Raw genomic sequence first — 17,551 nt, 5'->3', positions numbered from 1 at the left:
GAATATCCCAAAAAAAAAAAATCCTGTAGTATACAAAGGTAAGAATTGATAAAAGTGGTGATCAAGAAGTTATATGTTACTTATTTCTTTTTTTCATTAATCGCTGGGGGTAGCACTTCACTATCATAATCTCCATTAATTTCTTTGCACCATTTGTAAACCTGGTCCTTCAAACGTTCGGCCCTGATTAATCCTGATCTTATTCTTTGTAATGATCTGATGTACTCTCTGTTTCTCTGAAGAATTATCTGCACAATTTGCCTCACCTCATTGGCAATTTGTGGATCAACGCCATTATCTGAATCAATTTCAAATTGTGGTAAAGCAAAAAAAGGATCAACTTCTTGGTAATTAGAGTCAATATTTCTGGTAATTCTTTTGTTTTCGTTGTTTGTTTGTAATGAGCTAATGTATTCTTCAGCTTTAACATTATTGATGATTCCAGGGTCGTTCGAGGATTCAATCACATAGTCATTCTTGTGCTTGACTGCCTTATACTTAATTTCTTCGACGGTTTCGCCATCAGCTAGCTCATGATCATAATCTGGTAATTTCATATTTCCAGGTTTCAAGAACTTTGGGTCTTCCCCTAAAAATAAATCCAATAATTTTGATAATTTGATAGAATTATTCTGTTCATATTCAATAATATCAATTGCTTGGGAAGCCAAATTTCGCAACGAATCATCCTGGAAAATCTTGCAAATCGCAGGGTTCGTCACTGCCTCCTCGGGCTTAGTTATTGGTGCCAATATTTTTCTAATATCAATGTTTTCATAAGGATCATTATCTTCGTCTTCTTCATCTTCTACCACTTCATTTGCAGGTTCTTCACCATATATCTCTCCTTTAGGCTTCTTTGCAGTTTTTTCTCCTGGAGACGCATCTGCTTTTCTCTTTCGCTGAATGTATTCTCTTTCTTCCCCATTAATAAGAACTTTCCCGATAACGGGAATGATGCTGTATCCATTGAGTTGGTCTCTATGAAGATGTGATGACCCAAATTTCAACTTATTTCCCCTGTTTGTTGTCTCACCATCGACATAATTTTCAGCGTCCAAAGGTTCTATGGATATGGTTAGTAATCATTATAATAATTTGTGGTTGTATAAATTTAACATACCATCATTAGTCTTATCAAGGGTTGCTCTGAGGGCCCTAGAAAAATGTTAGCATTCAAGGATCTATTATGTCAATCAACAAGATTAAAGACAAAAAAAAAAAAAAAAGGAACAAAGCTAGAGAGAGAGAAAAAAACTAATAGCAGAAGAAAATTCAGCCACCCAACATACCGTATCAACTGGACAGTTTCTGTATTAGACATTGCTTTAGTTTCAGTTGTCAAGTATTGTTTATTTATCGCTCTCAACGCACATTTCCTACTGTTCTGTGCAAATTGGGTGGTATTATTTTTATCTTTTTTTGAATTATCATCACGTGCAATTAGATTATATAATATATTTGTAATAAAATCACATATCCGGGTAGTATAATTCCTGCGCGACGCGACGCGTAATTTTTTTTTTTTTTTTTCTCGAAACGTACCTCGATTATATAAAGTCGCAGATTTTGCTGATTTTCCACTTTTTACTGCCTTTTTGTATACCTTGAGAAAACACTGAGACATCAATTGTTTTAAACTATTTCCAAATAATTAATATAATATAATATCAATACAATGCTTGAAGGTAAATTCGAAGAAGCTTCTCTCTTGAAAAAGGTTATTGATTCTATCAAAGACTGTGTTGCCCTTTGTAATTTCAATTGTCAACCAGACGGTATCTCTGTCCAAGCTGTTGATGATTCCAGAGTCTTGTTGGTTTCTTTGTTAATTGGTGCCGAATCTTTCTCTGACTACAGATGTGACAGAGATATTACTTTGGGTATTGATCTTAAGTCATTCAGCAAGATCATCCGTTGTGGTGCTAACGAAGATTACTTGACTTTGATCGCTGAAGATTCTCCTGATAGTGTTGCTTTGATTTTCGAAGATAAGAATAAAGACAAAACTTCTGAATACTCGTTGAAGTTGATGGATATTGATGCTGAATTTTTGGAAATTGATGAAATGGAATTTGACTCTGTTATTACTTTGCCATCTTCAGAATTCCAAAAAATTTGCAGAGACTTGAACACTTTGTCTGAATCGTTACAAATTGTGGTCACCAAAGATTCCGTCAAATTTGCCTCTAAAGGTGACTCTGGTAACGGTAATGTTATCATCAAGCCACAAACAAACTTAGATAAACCAGAAGAATCTGTCAAGGTTGACTTGAAGCAGCCTGTTGATTTGACCTTTGGTTTGAGATTCATTGCTGACATTATCAAGGCCACTCCTTTATCCTCAACCGTCACTATCAAGTTATCAGATAAAACACCTGCTTTGTTTGAATACAAATTGCCAAGTGGTTACTTGCGCTTTTATTTGGCTCCAAAATTCAATGAAGATGAAGAGGAGAGCTAGCTTTCATAATCTGTTGCATAAATTCATTCATTACTTTTTTAATTTTCTTGTTGGGTTTCTTTTTTTTTTCATTTTTTTTTAGTTCGTTTGTTCTTTTTTCTATTTATTTTATGTGTATTTATTTACTCTTCGTGGGTTCCTCTTTTTCTTACATTTCGTTCGCCATTAATTATGGATCATCTGAAAAATATAATGCCTTATGTCTAATGTGAATCTTCATTTATTAGTAAGACAAGTCCAAATCACTAAATTATACTATCTGGTGGTGGTAGAAAAGCTGATCTTATCGAACTTTTGTCAGTTATTGGCAATACTAATCTATAAGCGTCATGTTGGTTCAAGTAATATCTATGCAATCTTTTTACCCTTAAAAATCCGATATTTTCATACAAGCCGATTGCTGCCTCATTGATCACCTCAGTTTCTAAGATTATTTCATCAGCTTTCTCCTTCACCATCTCTTCAATCACAAGATTCACCAATTTTTTCGCGATACCTTGCTTTCTGTATGATCTATTAACCACTACCATTCCGATGTAACCTCTCATTCGTACATTTCTATGCCGTTCCAATTTTGCTATTATTGCTCCTACCGTCTTGCCTTCACACTTTGCCTATATATCGTAGTCAGTATTATATATTCTTAATTGCACCAATCTTTTTTCAGATTTTTCAGATTTCACTTACTAGTATACATAAATTTGGCCATTGGCTTAAGAAAAATCGATAAACATAGATTGAATATGGTTCAGAAATGTCCAAATCAACCAATCTTTTCACATCGAGGGCATCTTGTGGATTATTGGCATCTAGGGGATGATATATTATATCGCTCATATTCATTATTCTAGGTTCTCTTGGAAATTGTGCCTAAATAATGATTTAAACGCACCTTTTGTTCCCTTCAAAATTGAAAGTAACTTACTTACTTACAAAAATTTTATCAATTCTAGACGCACTTTTTCCGATCACAAGGTTGCGATGATGAGCACCAGATACAACCCTTTCTCAAATGAAAAACATGGGGATTGAAATATTAAATAATTACGTCTTTTATTAATGGGTATCGCATTTTCTATCACTATGTAAGAGAGTCAGATAATTCTTCTTTTGCATCAATCAAGTACCAAGTCACCCCTTGGCTTAACCGGAATGGATTTTCTTCTAAATCATCGAAATTCTTTGAGTTAATCCTGAATTCATTAATTGACAATATTCTAGAGACCATCCAATCTCTGCTGTTTAAGTTGATGTTGTTGTTTTCCTTCAAGAAATAGTGTGGAGATCCAATGTTAAATGCCGCCCAAGGCTGATTTATTGTTGAATTATTTTCTCCGTCATCCTTTGAAGTATCACCATCCCTTGTAGGTAAAAACAATACCAAATCGCCAGGTTTGAAATTCTTCACAGCAATTTTACCCCGTGAGTCACCTAATAACTTTCGGATCTCCTCCTTATTCGATTTGGTTTCCTTTTGTAGTTTCTTTGCCAAATGCTCAATATCACCAAATCTCTTCGCCATTGATGTATAAATCAAATTATAATCAACAACAATTGAAGTTATAAAATTAAAATAATTCTTCTCGAAGTCAGCGTTATTGTTAAAATTTTCAATCAAACTCGTTGCTTCATTCACAATCCTATCTATGTCCACCACCGACGAGGAAACCATATTCAAAATACCATTTTCATTGGTAGCTGCTCCTTCATGTTTTGAAAAATCATCACCGTCAATTTCGAAAATTTCCTTACAGCCAATCCAATCTATCTTATTTTCGACTACCTGGATCAATGGTGATACAGGCTTTGAGTAAATCAAATCCTCTTTAGACTTGGTTTTGTTCCTTAATCCTTTTACCCGAAGAATCCTAATCCCTTTGTCAGAATCTTTACCAATAAATGATTCTCCAAGTTTCACGATATCGTTGCTCAATAGGACAGAATCCGGTATCAAGTCATTTTTGGTTATTAACAAACCAATAGCCTCAAAGCAAGAGCAAATCAATTTGAAATTATCAAACAATAACGAGGACAACTCATGCAATTTAGTCCTGAAATTGGAAATAATATCAATCAATTTAATCACAATATTAACCAAATTCGAGTTCTTCAAAGCTAATTCTTTATTCAAGTTATCCAAAATATCTTCATTATCCTCTAATCCTTCAACTTTAGCTTTCAATTCACTAATTTCCTTTGACGTTGAATTCCTTTCTCTAGAAAATTCTTCTTCTTTTGCATGCATGTTTGCCAACAAGTCATTTTTCACAGAGCCAATATCTTGAAATTCAACCTTTAATTTCTGGAAGTTTTCATTAACCGCTGTTATTTCTTCATTCTTTTGGGCAATCTGCTTCTCCAATAATTCGATTTCTGCCCTCAGATCTGCGACATTGGCATTCTTCAATTGGTCTTGGTGCTTCACTAAATCTGCCTCCAAACTTTGTATCATATTGACGTGATCAATATTTTGTTCTTTAAGCGAATTAACCTTCTCGGTAGCTTTTTCAAAATCTCTTGATAATATTTTTAGCCTATTCTCAGACTTATCAGACTTTTGATGAATCTCATGCAATTCTTTTTTGGTAGAAAGCAAGTCATTCTTTATGGCCGATGATTGCTCCTTCTGTCTTTCAAGATTGTTTGCAGCCTCACTTAATGCTTTTTTTAACTTATCAATTATCTTGAAGTTTTCGGAAACCTTCTCAGTTTTTGTATCGAGTTCAAACTGAGTGGCCTTTAATTTTCCCACAATATCATCTATCTCTTGATTCAAATCAGAGTTTTCATTATTCAATCTATTTATCAAATTTTCTTGTTCACTGCACTTTTTTAACTGTATATTTTGGCCTTCAAGCTCTTGAACTAGATTATTTGACTTCTGCTTCAATAATTTAATCTCCTCGTTGTTTTTTTGATTTTCTGCAAGAAGATCACTGTTCTGAACAAACAATTCGTTATTCTTATTCTTCAAAGTATTCCATTCGGAGGTTTTTACCCTAATATACTCTGTATCCAAATCAGCCTCATCACTTTTCACACTTTCTTCACCTAGAGAATACAGACGATTATTTTTTCCTGAAGAAGGAGATGAAGGATCATTATTCACCATAATTCTATTTTGGGTGTTATCATTTTCTGTCAACAACACGATGGAATTAGTAAGTTCAATGTTTCCATTATTTAATAGTAAACTCGCTTTTCTTTGCTTTATTCCAAACATCCCCCCAAAGCTCTGTTTTCTATTATTGACTTTTGGAGAACTTTTTTTCTCAACAGTGGTGACAGTACTGACTCTATTCAAAGACGTAGTGGATAATGATCTTTGGGAAGTGATATTGAGTTTGTTCATGATATCGTGAGACAGGGTATTTTGAGCATGATGCTCGCGTTTATTGTGATTTGATGGACTCCTGGATCTCGAGTGTTCAGCAGCTCCATTTCCACCAGCAGTCTGTGGAAAAATTAAAGGCCATTGATTTAGATTTTTATATTTATGCTGATGTAAAATTGATTCTAGTTTCTTGATTCTGGTTTGATAACTTTGGATAAGCTCGTTATCGGTGGCATTCGAATCTTTGCTAATTTGAAAGTTCAAGTATCCATCAAACTTGCTATACAAGCTAACCTTTTGATTGTTCAAATCTCTGAGAGAATTTTTTAAGATTGTAATTGCCTCTTCAGATATATTATTATCTTTCAAGTTGGAAATATAATCAGCAACATCCTGCCGTGTGACGTTCAAAGTCAAACCCTTAATCGTTTCATCTTTATTAGTGGTGAGGTCGACTGTCAGCAAATTATGCAATGTGAAAACATTATCCAATTTCAACAACTTGAGAATCAACCCATAATTCTTCTCCCACTTTTTTCTGAGCCTAACCTCTTTTTCGTTAATCAAAGAAAAATTCTCCGCAGTTTTACCCACAATGTTCTTTAATTCCTTATCCCATTCAATTCTTCGGACGTTCTCTAACAAAAATATTCCATATAGTAAAGGCAAATCGATTACCGTACAAATATTTGATTCAATGACTTGTAAATCGTCAATTTGTTTGATCATTGACTTCATTCCAAATCGGACATCTGCCAAATTTGCTTGAATAGAATTGGTTTTACTCACGACCTCACAAATAGTAATCTTCAATTTTTTGTACAAGGCATTTAGATTTAACTGTAAATAATATAGGTCATTCGCAAGTTGAAGAGTCTCGGGAACATAGACCTGCTGATGGCGAGAAATGGTTTTCAAGAGCTTACTGAGTTGTTCCTTGGGTATTGAAATTTCTGATGTGAATGTCTGGTATTCAGGAAAAATTTCAATACATTCCTTTGTTTCTTGCTGTAGTAGTTTGCTCAAGTTCTTTATCTGTTTGACAATATCATTTAAGTTCAAATTGTTGAAGTTTTTTATGATTGAGTTCTGTTTAAATATCTCAATCTTCTTTTCTAAAGTTGATCTTTCAGACCTCACCAGGTCCAATTTGGTTTGTATCACAGTGACTTTTTTCCCCAATTGATTGCTTAAACTTATTGATTCATTGGCATTTCTATCAATTTCCTCGTATGATATTATACTGGCCAAATTACCTTGCTTATCATTGAAAAGATGTATGTTCTGTAATCCACTATAATAGTTCTCCCAAGAACCACTCAAGCTGTTTTTCTCTAGGCTGGCTATTAAATCATTAGATAGCAGAAACTTATTAGAAATTTCACTGAGGTGCAAATCAAGATATTTTCCAGTAATGCCCAAGCTTCTAAAAATATTTGAGATCTCCCCAATCTTTTCGTGAATGTTCTTCTCTGAGAACACTGAGTCTGATAGCACTGCTGTCGACCAGCTAGCATTCGTGGTTATTATACTCAATAGTTGTCGATAATCTGTTTGGTTCTCCTGGATATTAAAGTCTAATAGAGGGGATTGAATGGGTCTGATGACTTCACTATTTTCGTAAAAGATATCTCGCTCAGGTTCCATGTTTCCATTCTTCTTGTCTATCTGCACATCATTATTAAAATCATATGGAGATTTTTCGACCTCTTTTATTATTCCAGGGTTGTTATTCGCAACATTATATTGATCTTTAATATTTGCTGCCTTGTTGAATGCAAATATCTCTCCAGCATGATGGAACACTGATTCTTTAACTTTTAGGCCTTGCGGTGTTAGCAATAATAGCGAGTCTAGGGGTATATCAAATTGCTCTGCCACCCAATCCTTAAACTCTTGAATGTTCAGGAATATGTAGGGATTTGTGGTTAGCATTTTGCCCGTGTGAGCACTATACACTTTTAACTCTATTATAGAGTTTTGCATTATTACTATTATCCGTTTGAAATAACTCCAGATAAACCAATATGAGCAATAAAGAAAAAAATTAATCAAAAACAAAAACAAATAACAACAAATAAAGAGAAAACCAATGACTTATCAAGTGACAATTAAGCGGAACCATATGATTCTACTGATAGCGTAAGTCGCCACCTAAAAAGTAAAGAAAAAAACTATTGTTTGCGCCAGTGTCCTACCCATGCCTTTGGTATAGTACATGCCCAAAAATTGCATATGTCTCGATCATTCACTTTATATATTCCGTATTTACATGAGGGGTTTATCTATTTAAAATAAGGACAAGAATACGTTCGTATAAGCTGACACAAGAGGCAAGCATATCTCCTAACGGAGTTCAACCTCAAATCTCTCTGTCAAAGCCTTTCTGATAGCTTCGTTAATTTCATTCACTTGCTCATTGGTCAAGGTCTTATCCATCGATTGGTAATTGATTCTGTAGCATTTACTACTCTTCCCGGTCTTTGGATGGGTAAACTCGTCGACAATAGAAACATTTTCAATCAAATCTCCGCCAAATTCTCTAGCAATTTCAAAGAAATCATTTGAGTGGAATGGAGCAGAATTCTCAACTGACTTTGGTAGCCAAAAACTGATATCCCTTTGGGTACCTGGATATTTGGAATAAGGAACAAAATTAGTTATGGTGTTTTCTTTGAACTGTTTTGAAAATCTTTCGTCCAAGGACCAGAACAATCTGATATCTGGAACCCCAAATAAGAGCATAGCAATCCTGTCTAAGCCAATACCAAAGGCCCATCCAATAGAATTATCGACACCAGAATTGTCCAAAACAACCTTTCTAACAACACCACACCCGAGGCATTCCAACCACTCGCCTTTCCACCAAACCTCAATTTCCCAACTTGGAGCAGTCCATGGGAAGTAAGCCTCAACCCATCTAACTTTTAAAGGTTCATTCAAAAATGGGTCGGTGCTGCCTGCTAGTTTTCCCGCTTTTTTGGCTTCATTAAAGACTGTGTCTACGATGACTTCACAAGTTCTTCTAAGATGTTGACCAACTAAATCGGTTTCCTCGTCAGTCATATGGGCTTGCTTTGGATTATCAACTGCGTCAAAAGGTCTGACCACATCTTCCACCACTAAATCAACAGGAGGAATACTCTTCAAGTCCTTTTTTATTTGCTCAATGTCACCTTTTTTCCAAATTCTGGCACCTTCCATTTGATGGAAAGCAGGATAATGGGTTCTATCAATTTCGTCTCTTCTGTACACATCGGCACTAATAAAGTACCCTGGAGTTTTGGTCTCCTTAAAGCATTCGTATTCATGAGCGGATGTATGGGTTCTTAATAAATTATCTTTGTTGATATAATAGGTATCTGACTTGGATCTTCCTACATGATCTTGTGGGAAATCTAATACATCAAAATTCTCAAAGGTTGTCACCACTGGCTTAAAGTTGTTATAAAAGGTATATTCCTTTTTATCGAATTTATTTTTGATTAAATTGCTGAGAATCCCGATAGGATGGTCCTTTCTCAAGTGCAATTTTCTCCCAGTAAGGTCCAAAATTGATTGAGGAACGTTTGTCCACCCATCAGTCTTATAATCTACCCCATCAATGCTGATCACATCATCCTTTTTTATGGCTGAGTAGCATCTTCTTTGCGCTAAAACATTGAGAGAATGAAATAACACCCCTCTCTGCAAAGGTCTTGTGCTATATGTAAGCATAATGTGCTAGAAATTGGTTTCCAAAGACCAGAACTGCAATACTCCCCCATCAGGGAGACATTCGTTTTGATGAATTTATTTTGGCAAATTTGAAAAATCACGTGCTTGGTGATTAATAACATCCACACATTGGGATAATATGGTTGGTGTTGGGGTGTCCATGGGAGAAAGAAGAAAAAAAATCCTTTGATGAAAATTGTAATGATAGTAACGGGAAAGAGTTCCAAGGCAGAGTAGTTCTCGATAGTCACCGACGATGTCATTCTGCACCAATAGATTTCTTGGTAACGGTCTTGCCCTGTTGCAAACCAAGCCAGCCTCTTTTTTTTCGAACTTTGTCAGCAAGCGTTTTACCCATGAATATGCACCAAGATTCGTCAAAGTCAAGAAGGCTCATAAAGGGAGAGTTGCTGTGAGAACGGGGGGCTCAATGAAAGGTTCTACAGTGGTATATGGTGATTATGCCTTGAGATTGAAGACTGAAGGTGTGAGACTCACAGCAAAGCAATTAAAGGAAGCTGACACCTGTATATTGAGGGAAATCAAAGGTCTTGGGGGCAGACTTTACAAAAGATTTGTGGCATCTATTGCTGTTTGTATTAAAGGTAATGAAACACGTATGGGTAAAGGTAAAGGTGGTTTTGATCATTGGGCTGTCAGAGTCCCAACTGGTAAAGTGTTATTTGAAATAGCTGGCGGTCCAGATTTACATGAAAAGGTTGTTAGAGAAACATTTAGAAAAGCTTCTGACAAATTACCTGGGGTTTATGAAATTATTAAAAGAGGTGCTGCTCCAAGAGTTGGTTTGAAGAGTATTGGGAAGATACAGCCAAAAAAGAATGTTGTTGCTGAAAAAAGAGAAAAGAACCCATCCAAGGAAATGATGAATGAAATCAAGGCAAACACTGATGAATATAGACTTTACAGAGGTCGTTAGAGGCTATTTTCTGATGAGGTACTTGTAAATATACGAATTTTGTGATAAATATTAACAAAAAGGAATCGATTAAAATTCAGTGTAGAATTAAATAGGAAATTTTCATTTCTTGCTTTCCATGATCACCATAGATCTGGCAAGGAACCCTTCCAAATGGAAAATATCTTTACTACCCAAACTCAATCTTTCATCAAACAATGAACTAGCATCGACAATGTCGTACTTCATTGGATCTGTAACTCGAGGATCACATAGTAAGTTGAATGTCAATTCTTTCAATATGATTTTTGCAGGAATACAATGACTTAACAATTCATATAATACACTTCTTGACTGTGATAGATTTTTCACTGATCTATCTTTGACCACTTGCTTTGATAAATCGGCAATGACTTTCTCCCAATCCAATTCGACTAACTTGCAGGCAGATGAAATTGAATCATTAGTCATGGCTAAGGCTTCAAATGATAAAATTGTTTTTCTTAAGTTTCTATCGGAGTGCTCGGCGATTTTTGCCAATATAGAGGACTTCTCGTCTTCGTTGGATGGTAAGCGAATATCTTCCTTTTCGGCAATTTTACTCAAGACCCCGACGATTTCGTTCACAGTAGGAAGCGGCACTCTGATTAGCAAGGTTCTGGATTTGATTGGGGGAATTATGTTAGACGTCGAATTAGAAATCAAAATTAATCGAATATTGGTGGAATATTTTTCCATGGTTCTTCTCAAGGCAGCCTGAGCATCTCTTGACAAAGAATCAGCTTCATTTATGATAACAATCTTGAATCTGTGTTTACCTGTCTGGAAATCTATCTGTTCAGTTTGACCAATTTCTTTTAACAAATCTTGAATGATGATTCTATCATTGTTCCCCAAATCACTTGGAGTGATTTCAATATGATAAGGACTGGACACAATATTGAATTCAATTTTTCTATTTGATGGAGTCTTGAATGTTCTGACATCAATTTTCATTCTGTTCACACCTGGACCATATAACTCCTGAAGTGTTGCTAATATTCTCGTCTTTTTACCAGCTCCAGAAGGCCCATATACTAGCAAATGAGGGAAATCACCAGAGGAAGCCAAGGACTTCAATCTTTTAGAGATATTAAAATGATAATCAATGGAATCCAATGACTTTGGTCTATATTTATCCACCCACAATGACATTTTGTTTTCGATTCACACCCCAGATTAGTTAATTATTGGTTATTTTATGTTAGAAGGATGTTCTAACACACGCGTCTCGTAAGCTTTTTTTTTTGGAATTTTTTTAATTTCCCGAATTTTTTACCCTTTTACGTGTTTGTGCAGTACGTGCACTCCAAGTATTATTTACAGTGTTTTCATTTTTTATTCGTACCAACCACCGGAAATGTTCATACCAGTGGCAAAAAATAATTCATACCGACCCCCGGTATTTTTCGTACCACCGCAGTGGGATTTATTCAGACCATCTAAGAAAAATAGTTCATACTATTGCACTTTAATTATTCATACCAACAGAATATAAAATTCATACTAAATGCATAAAATTCTTATGCTTTCATTAATATTTTATCTTTGATATTATTAAACATGTTACAGGGGACCCGCACACCCAATAAAGCCCCTTTGCAATACTCATTTACCATTTCAAAGGCTCATAACCAAATTTTGGAGTGGTTTCGTCCTTCCTTAAAATTTTAAATTTTCATCAATTTGTTTTTGAGCTTTGTTGTGTCTTTATGTAATTTTTTTTATAGTTTTTACTTTTTTTTTTTTGGTTTGTTTTCTGTATTTTGTTTTCTAATTTTTTTTCTTCATCTTTGGTATTTGTTTTTAAAAGAGCTGCTGTTGTAAACAGAGATCAATATGTCTAGAAGCATGTCTGCAGAATCCCTTGTAACTATCAAGGGAAATATTTTCAGTGGCTTCTTTCACTCTTGGAGTCAATTGCTCCTTCTTGCTCAAGCTTGATCTTTTGACTTTACTGTTACATGCTGACCAGAATTCTTTATAGCATTCAGCCCTGGAGAATAAGGAGGTAAAAACAGTGCCACTAGTAACTGAAGATCACGTCGTTTGTGAATGGCAGCATTATCAAGGATCAAATATTTCATACCTTTGAGCTCCTCGTTATTTTCTATTTGCTGGATCACTGACTTTACAAAACTGTAGAAGTGATTAGCTGTAGTACCTTTACTCACTTTGTCAATGGTCGTTTCTGAATCAAGTTTTCTCTTCTTATTGGATGTAGCCACTGGAGTTCTGAGCTTTAATTCAATACAACCTTTGACAGAAATTGCCCAATGAACGAAATATTAAGCCCTCTAGTTACGGGAACAGTAAGAACTGCTTTTTCATCTACAGCAGACCATCCATACTCACGCCGCATACTGATGTTGAAACCTGCTTCGTCGATGAAAATACAGTTTTGACCAAAGTCGAGCTTGTCTTTATACTCCTCTGCCCACTTGAGTCTTTGTTTCTTCAATTCCTCCAGACTTCTTCTCAAAGCCCATTTAGAAATACGTTTGAGACTAAGCTTACAAACCTTGGTGACGAAGTTATAGATTGTTGTAGCCCTGGCTCTTACATTGGTGAAGGCTTTGTTGAGTCTCTCCAACATAAAATCGAGAGTCACTGTAGAATCCTCCTTTATCAATTTTTGAAGGAATTCTTTATGTTCATCAGTGAGAAGGGGCTTACGACCTCTTTTCTTTGTTGGCTTCGAGATACCATTTAATTCATTAACAAGTATTTTGTTCCAATTTCTTCTCCATGGGTAAGCAGTTTGCAAAGGTATATCTTCTAATTTTGCAGCCTTGTAAGCTGATACACCTTCTTCCATGACCAAGTGCCAAAATCTTTGTTTGACAGCTTGATTATAATACCGGTACGAACCTCTATATCTTCGTTCTTTCATTTCTGTTTCCATCTTAGCATCTTCTTCTTCTTCGAAAATAGGATTAATTTCCATAATACCAGGTTTTTCAAAATGCTTATAGTCACTGTAACTAAAGCAAGCTTCAATTGGTGCTATTTCAGACTCCAAAGTCATTTCTCTAGGTTCAGTGTGGAACCTATTACCTAGGCCATCAACATATCCATCAGTTAGTAACTTGGCTTTCAAGTCCATACTTAGTTTTGGTAGTAAAAGCTTATGCTTTTTTTTTTGTATGTAATCTGATGATCTATAGAGCCCGAATTAAGCAATAAAAGTGGGAATTGCTCACTTTATATGGAGAACAGCTCTTACCATACATTCGTTCCCTTTTTCTGAAAACCGTTATTACGTGCTACTTGTAATGATCTAGACACTTTCTTACTTTTCTTTCTCTTTCTTTCTTTTTATTGTTCTTATCTTTTCTTCTCTCTTCTTTATTTAACTCCATTCCTTATCTCGGACAACCTCCTTATCTCCGACTACCTTTTTATTTCCCTTTGAGTTCCCTTTTAGGTAAGTCTTATTTTCTTTTCTCACCTATAAAAAGCTTACTTCATCTATTCCTTTTAGTTTTTATTCTTCTTTAATATACTTCAACTACTATGTTACCCAACTAAACCATTACACTACTATTAATATTATTATAGATATCAGGCTTTGTAGAAAGTAGCACAGAATTATGGAAAAAATGAGTATAATTTGATTAAACTGAGTAGCTTAGAGGCTTATAGAGCCATTAACATGAAAAAAAAAGAATTAATATGAATTTTATATACTGTTGGTATGAATAATTAAAGTGCAATAGTATGAACTATTTTTCTTAGATGGTCTGAATAAATCCCACTGCGGTGGTACGAAAAATACCGGGGGTCGGTATGAATTATTTTTTGCCACTGGTATGAACATTTCCGGTGGTTGGTACGAATTAAAAATGAAAACACTGTACAGGCCAAAAGTTTTCAGTTGCCCATAAAATAAAATCCCACCCATTTGGCGTATACTGTATGGTGACCATGCAGGTAGCGGCAAACTGGCGCTGAGCACCGCCAACCACCCTTCACCCTAACTAACACTCTGGAGCTCCCGAGGCGGTCCTCAGCGCCATCTTGCCTTTACTGGGTGGTTTATATCTTGATGCGGTAATAAGATATATTATCAGGGGTGCATCACACCATTGCGCCAATAATAAGAATTCACATATATGATCATCACCGTTTTTGTGCTTCCTTTAGTTGGGTACCAAAGCGAGGGTGCAATATATATTATTCCTGTAGACAGAAGCTAACGTATTCTTTGTTAGTTCTTAATGAGATAGCAATTATTTTGCAGGCTGCTAAATGATGTCGTGATCTCAAACAAGAATGAAAAGTACAATCAATGATTTTGAATACGTAACTTCTAGGTTTTCTATGTCTCATATTGCCTCATTCGCTCTTGTTTATCAAAGTTTATTTAAGGGTTTACCTTGTAACTACTTTGGCTGTGTTGTTTTAGTTAGTGGACTGGCTTACGCAGAAATTTTCTAATTAATAAAAGAACCATTATAATTTAATTAAAGCAAAACCAATTGCAACCAGTGTCTATGAATATATATATATATCGAAGTCTAAACCTATAGTATAAATTTTAAGAAAATAAGAAGTAGTGAAAAAGTAGCCATAACACCACACTATGGGTGGAAGAAAAAGGGAAAAAAAGAAATTATAAAACAGAAAATTAAAGCAAAAATAAAAGGGATGTCAACAGTTTTCAGCTATCTTCTTTAATAAAAATGTATCACAATCCGATACCTGCACCATTTACAACATAAGAATATACAGAAATAATCTTTTTCCGTTTTTCCCTGTTGATATCAAACTGCTTCTCAAAGCCTTTGACTAATAATAAACAATCCATATCTCTCAATGCATCCATAATAATGTTTCTTATTACCCTCAAATAATCTGCTGGTAACGTTGACATGCAGCTTTCGACGCATCTAACAATTATATGTGCCATTGACTTTATCCTATTGCAAAGTACGGCCAATGCGTCTGCCTTCATTTTCACAGCTTTGCTGTCAAGAGCACCAATATTGGAATTTTTGTACTTCAAAAATCCCTTATCAAGGTTATTGAGAAGGTTAATAACATCAACACACGCAAAGAAAATGTAAAGCCTAATAACAAAAGGATATCTCCGCATATCTGGATCAGAAGTAATTAAATCCTGGAATGCTTCAGAGTATTTAATGCACCATTCCAAATCTTCCTCAAAATTAGTACCGTTATCATTCAATGCTCCATTTGGCTCCCAATAGAAAACATCTTTGTTTAGTAAAGAGTTTAAAACGCAAGTAACCAAAGAGGCATAGCTACTATCAACCTTAGAATACTGTAGTAGTGATGGCAAGCTGGACTCTAGCATATCAAGATGTACTTTGAGCTGGTTCCTGAAGTCTATTGAGCAGTCATCATTAGAGCCCATAGAATCAGAAGTTATAGGTGAAGTAGAAGATGATGAGATTTTTCTTTGGTTCATAATATACATTTTATAATATACTAAAGAGCCAATAATCATGCTTTCCATCAATAGCCAACCAAACACACCAGGACCCACTCTATTAAACTGAATGCCTTTTACACGGTCAATGTCATTTTCAAAAGGTGATGGTAAATTGACTATTGTGATGTCGTTGTATATCAGGTCATCACAAGGATGGAACAAATCTTTTGACTCTTGATCTGTTATCACTGTGGAAGTGCTAAGGGCAATATTTAGATGCTTATCAAGAATATACAATGTCCACCAGCATCTTCTCCTTTCTTCTCTAACTTCTTCCGAAACGTCAGACAAGTCTTCTTCATTAATACGTAGCTTCTTTGCTAATCTGACCCCTCTTCTTAACCATAAATGGCTTATTGCAGGATTTCCTAAAAGAGGTGAAATACAAACCAAGTGACAGCATGTTACAATATCATCGAATGTCCCGTCTATGATTTCATCTTCATCTGTGCTGCTGATTTGTATCAAGCCTTTAATAATTTGAATCAACTTGCCAAACAACATTTTCCTTTTGTGGCCAGTCATGAAGAAATGACTGATATCAAACACTGCAGTAGTAAGAATTGTCAAAATCAATGCCTCTCCAGTGTTTCTAACGTGAGGTTGTTCCTCGGCACTCAATACTGGATTCACCAACGTCAAAAACGTTTTCTTCCTTAATATTGAACTGATTTTGCACGAGGGTGAAACATAGTTATCAAAATAGTATTCTAATACGTCACTAGCCACATTTCCCGGTAAATTCACCTGTTGTAAGTACGGTAAAACTTTCAATAAAAGCACGTATCTAACCCCATTGAAAGCAGAATGCGTTATGGAGTCTAGATTGATATTATCAATCAACGAATAATTATGCTGAGTTTTCAAAAAAGTGGGGGATTTGAAAGCATTTGCGTCGATCAGAAAAATATAATGGTTAAAGTTTAAGGCATACTCGGATGAAATTAACTCGGGGGAATTATACGGCCGGTATTGATGTTGATAAATCAATCCTTTTCCATGTTCTTCGGGTGTCGAAAATGGACTATGTGGTTCTATTAAAACTGTCTTCTCACGGCTGCTGTTTGAAGGCAGAGATATAGTCTCATTTGGCCACTTATAATCAGCTGATATTAAGTTCTTTTTGGTTAACAGGTGATAGTGTAGTCCATCTAGATTCTCCAGCTGGCTGGTTGACATATTATGCACATTAGTAGGCACTAATGTTTTCTCTATTTCAGTCACATTGGATTCAAGCACCGGGCTAGCAGTTATTATCTCATCTGGTTTATATTCATCATATTCATCAACATCCTTTTGGCGGCAATCTTTTCTTCGTTTCGGATTCTTTGGATATTTTTCAGAGGCACGACCTCTTTTCTTTTCGGCGCGGAGATATGTGCACGGCTTGTTTATTAGAACACAGTGAGAGCATGGATTCTCTCCATCACACCTTGACCTTTTCAAATTGCAGAAATCACACGCTCTTTTCGTTCTTCTTTTTTTCTCTTTTTTGAGGTATGCATCACTCGGTAACATTATTGGGGGTTAATCAGAGTAAGATAGAAGGTAAATAGTGTGCTTGAAATAGATCGCAAAATCGATCTTTGGTGTTAACTTTTTGAAAAATGATACAAAGTTGGA

At 35.4% G+C, this 17,551-nt stretch overlaps 8 protein-coding genes across 8 annotated transcripts; 2 read left to right on the top strand and 6 right to left on the bottom strand. All coding sequences in view use genetic code 12, as the record gives it.

The window, feature by feature from the left end:
- Positions 1-80: 80 nt before the first annotated feature.
- RXT2 (Rxt2p) lies at positions 81-1,324 on the bottom strand (the record flags this gene model as incomplete). Its single annotated transcript, XM_064996740.1, has 3 exons — positions 81-1,066; positions 1,124-1,158; positions 1,293-1,324. The coding sequence occupies 3 exons, from the start codon at positions 1,322-1,324 to the stop codon at positions 81-83; spliced, it is 1,053 nt and encodes a 350-aa protein (XP_064852812.1).
- Positions 1,325-1,678: 354 nt separating this feature from the next.
- On the top strand, positions 1,679-2,464 carry POL30 (proliferating cell nuclear antigen; the record flags this gene model as incomplete). Its single annotated transcript, XM_064996739.1, has 1 exon — positions 1,679-2,464. One exon carries the CDS (start codon positions 1,679-1,681, stop codon positions 2,462-2,464), a length of 786 nt encoding a protein of 261 aa, XP_064852811.1.
- Positions 2,465-2,709: 245 nt separating this feature from the next.
- On the bottom strand, positions 2,710-3,307 carry MAK3 (peptide alpha-N-acetyltransferase MAK3; the record flags this gene model as incomplete). Its single annotated transcript, XM_064996738.1, has 2 exons — positions 2,710-3,078; positions 3,152-3,307. The coding sequence occupies 2 exons, from the start codon at positions 3,305-3,307 to the stop codon at positions 2,710-2,712; spliced, it is 525 nt and encodes a 174-aa protein (XP_064852810.1).
- A 238-nt stretch (positions 3,308-3,545) lies between these two features.
- Positions 3,546-7,784, bottom strand: ATG11 (autophagy protein ATG11; the record flags this gene model as incomplete). Its single annotated transcript, XM_064996737.1, has 1 exon — positions 3,546-7,784. The coding sequence occupies one exon, from the start codon at positions 7,782-7,784 to the stop codon at positions 3,546-3,548; it is 4,239 nt and encodes a 1,412-aa protein (XP_064852809.1).
- A 360-nt stretch (positions 7,785-8,144) lies between these two features.
- On the bottom strand, positions 8,145-9,515 carry MSF1 (phenylalanine--tRNA ligase; the record flags this gene model as incomplete). Its single annotated transcript, XM_064996736.1, has 1 exon — positions 8,145-9,515. One exon carries the CDS (start codon positions 9,513-9,515, stop codon positions 8,145-8,147), a length of 1,371 nt encoding a protein of 456 aa, XP_064852808.1.
- Positions 9,516-9,771: 256 nt separating this feature from the next.
- MRPL16 (mitochondrial 54S ribosomal protein uL16m MRPL16) lies at positions 9,772-10,452 on the top strand (the record flags this gene model as incomplete). The annotated part of the gene is made up of 1 exon (XM_064996735.1): positions 9,772-10,452. The coding sequence occupies one exon, from the start codon at positions 9,772-9,774 to the stop codon at positions 10,450-10,452; it is 681 nt and encodes a 226-aa protein (XP_064852807.1).
- Positions 10,453-10,554: 102 nt separating this feature from the next.
- Positions 10,555-11,625, bottom strand: RFC5 (replication factor C subunit 5; the record flags this gene model as incomplete). The annotated part of the gene is made up of 1 exon (XM_064996734.1): positions 10,555-11,625. The coding sequence occupies one exon, from the start codon at positions 11,623-11,625 to the stop codon at positions 10,555-10,557; it is 1,071 nt and encodes a 356-aa protein (XP_064852806.1).
- A 3,535-nt stretch (positions 11,626-15,160) lies between these two features.
- Positions 15,161-17,446, bottom strand: DASC09_031340 (Zn(II)2Cys6 transcription factor; the record flags this gene model as incomplete). The annotated part of the gene is made up of 1 exon (XM_064996733.1): positions 15,161-17,446. The coding sequence occupies one exon, from the start codon at positions 17,444-17,446 to the stop codon at positions 15,161-15,163; it is 2,286 nt and encodes a 761-aa protein (XP_064852805.1).
- Between the last annotated feature and the right edge of the window lie 105 nt (positions 17,447-17,551).

This window comes from Saccharomycopsis crataegensis (assembly GCF_037102585.1).
Source record: "Saccharomycopsis crataegensis DNA, jcf7180000000084, whole genome shotgun sequence".
Lineage (NCBI taxonomy): Eukaryota > Fungi > Ascomycota > Saccharomycetes > Ascoideales > Saccharomycopsidaceae > Saccharomycopsis > Saccharomycopsis crataegensis.
This window is presented reverse-complemented; position numbering and strand designations above follow the sequence as displayed.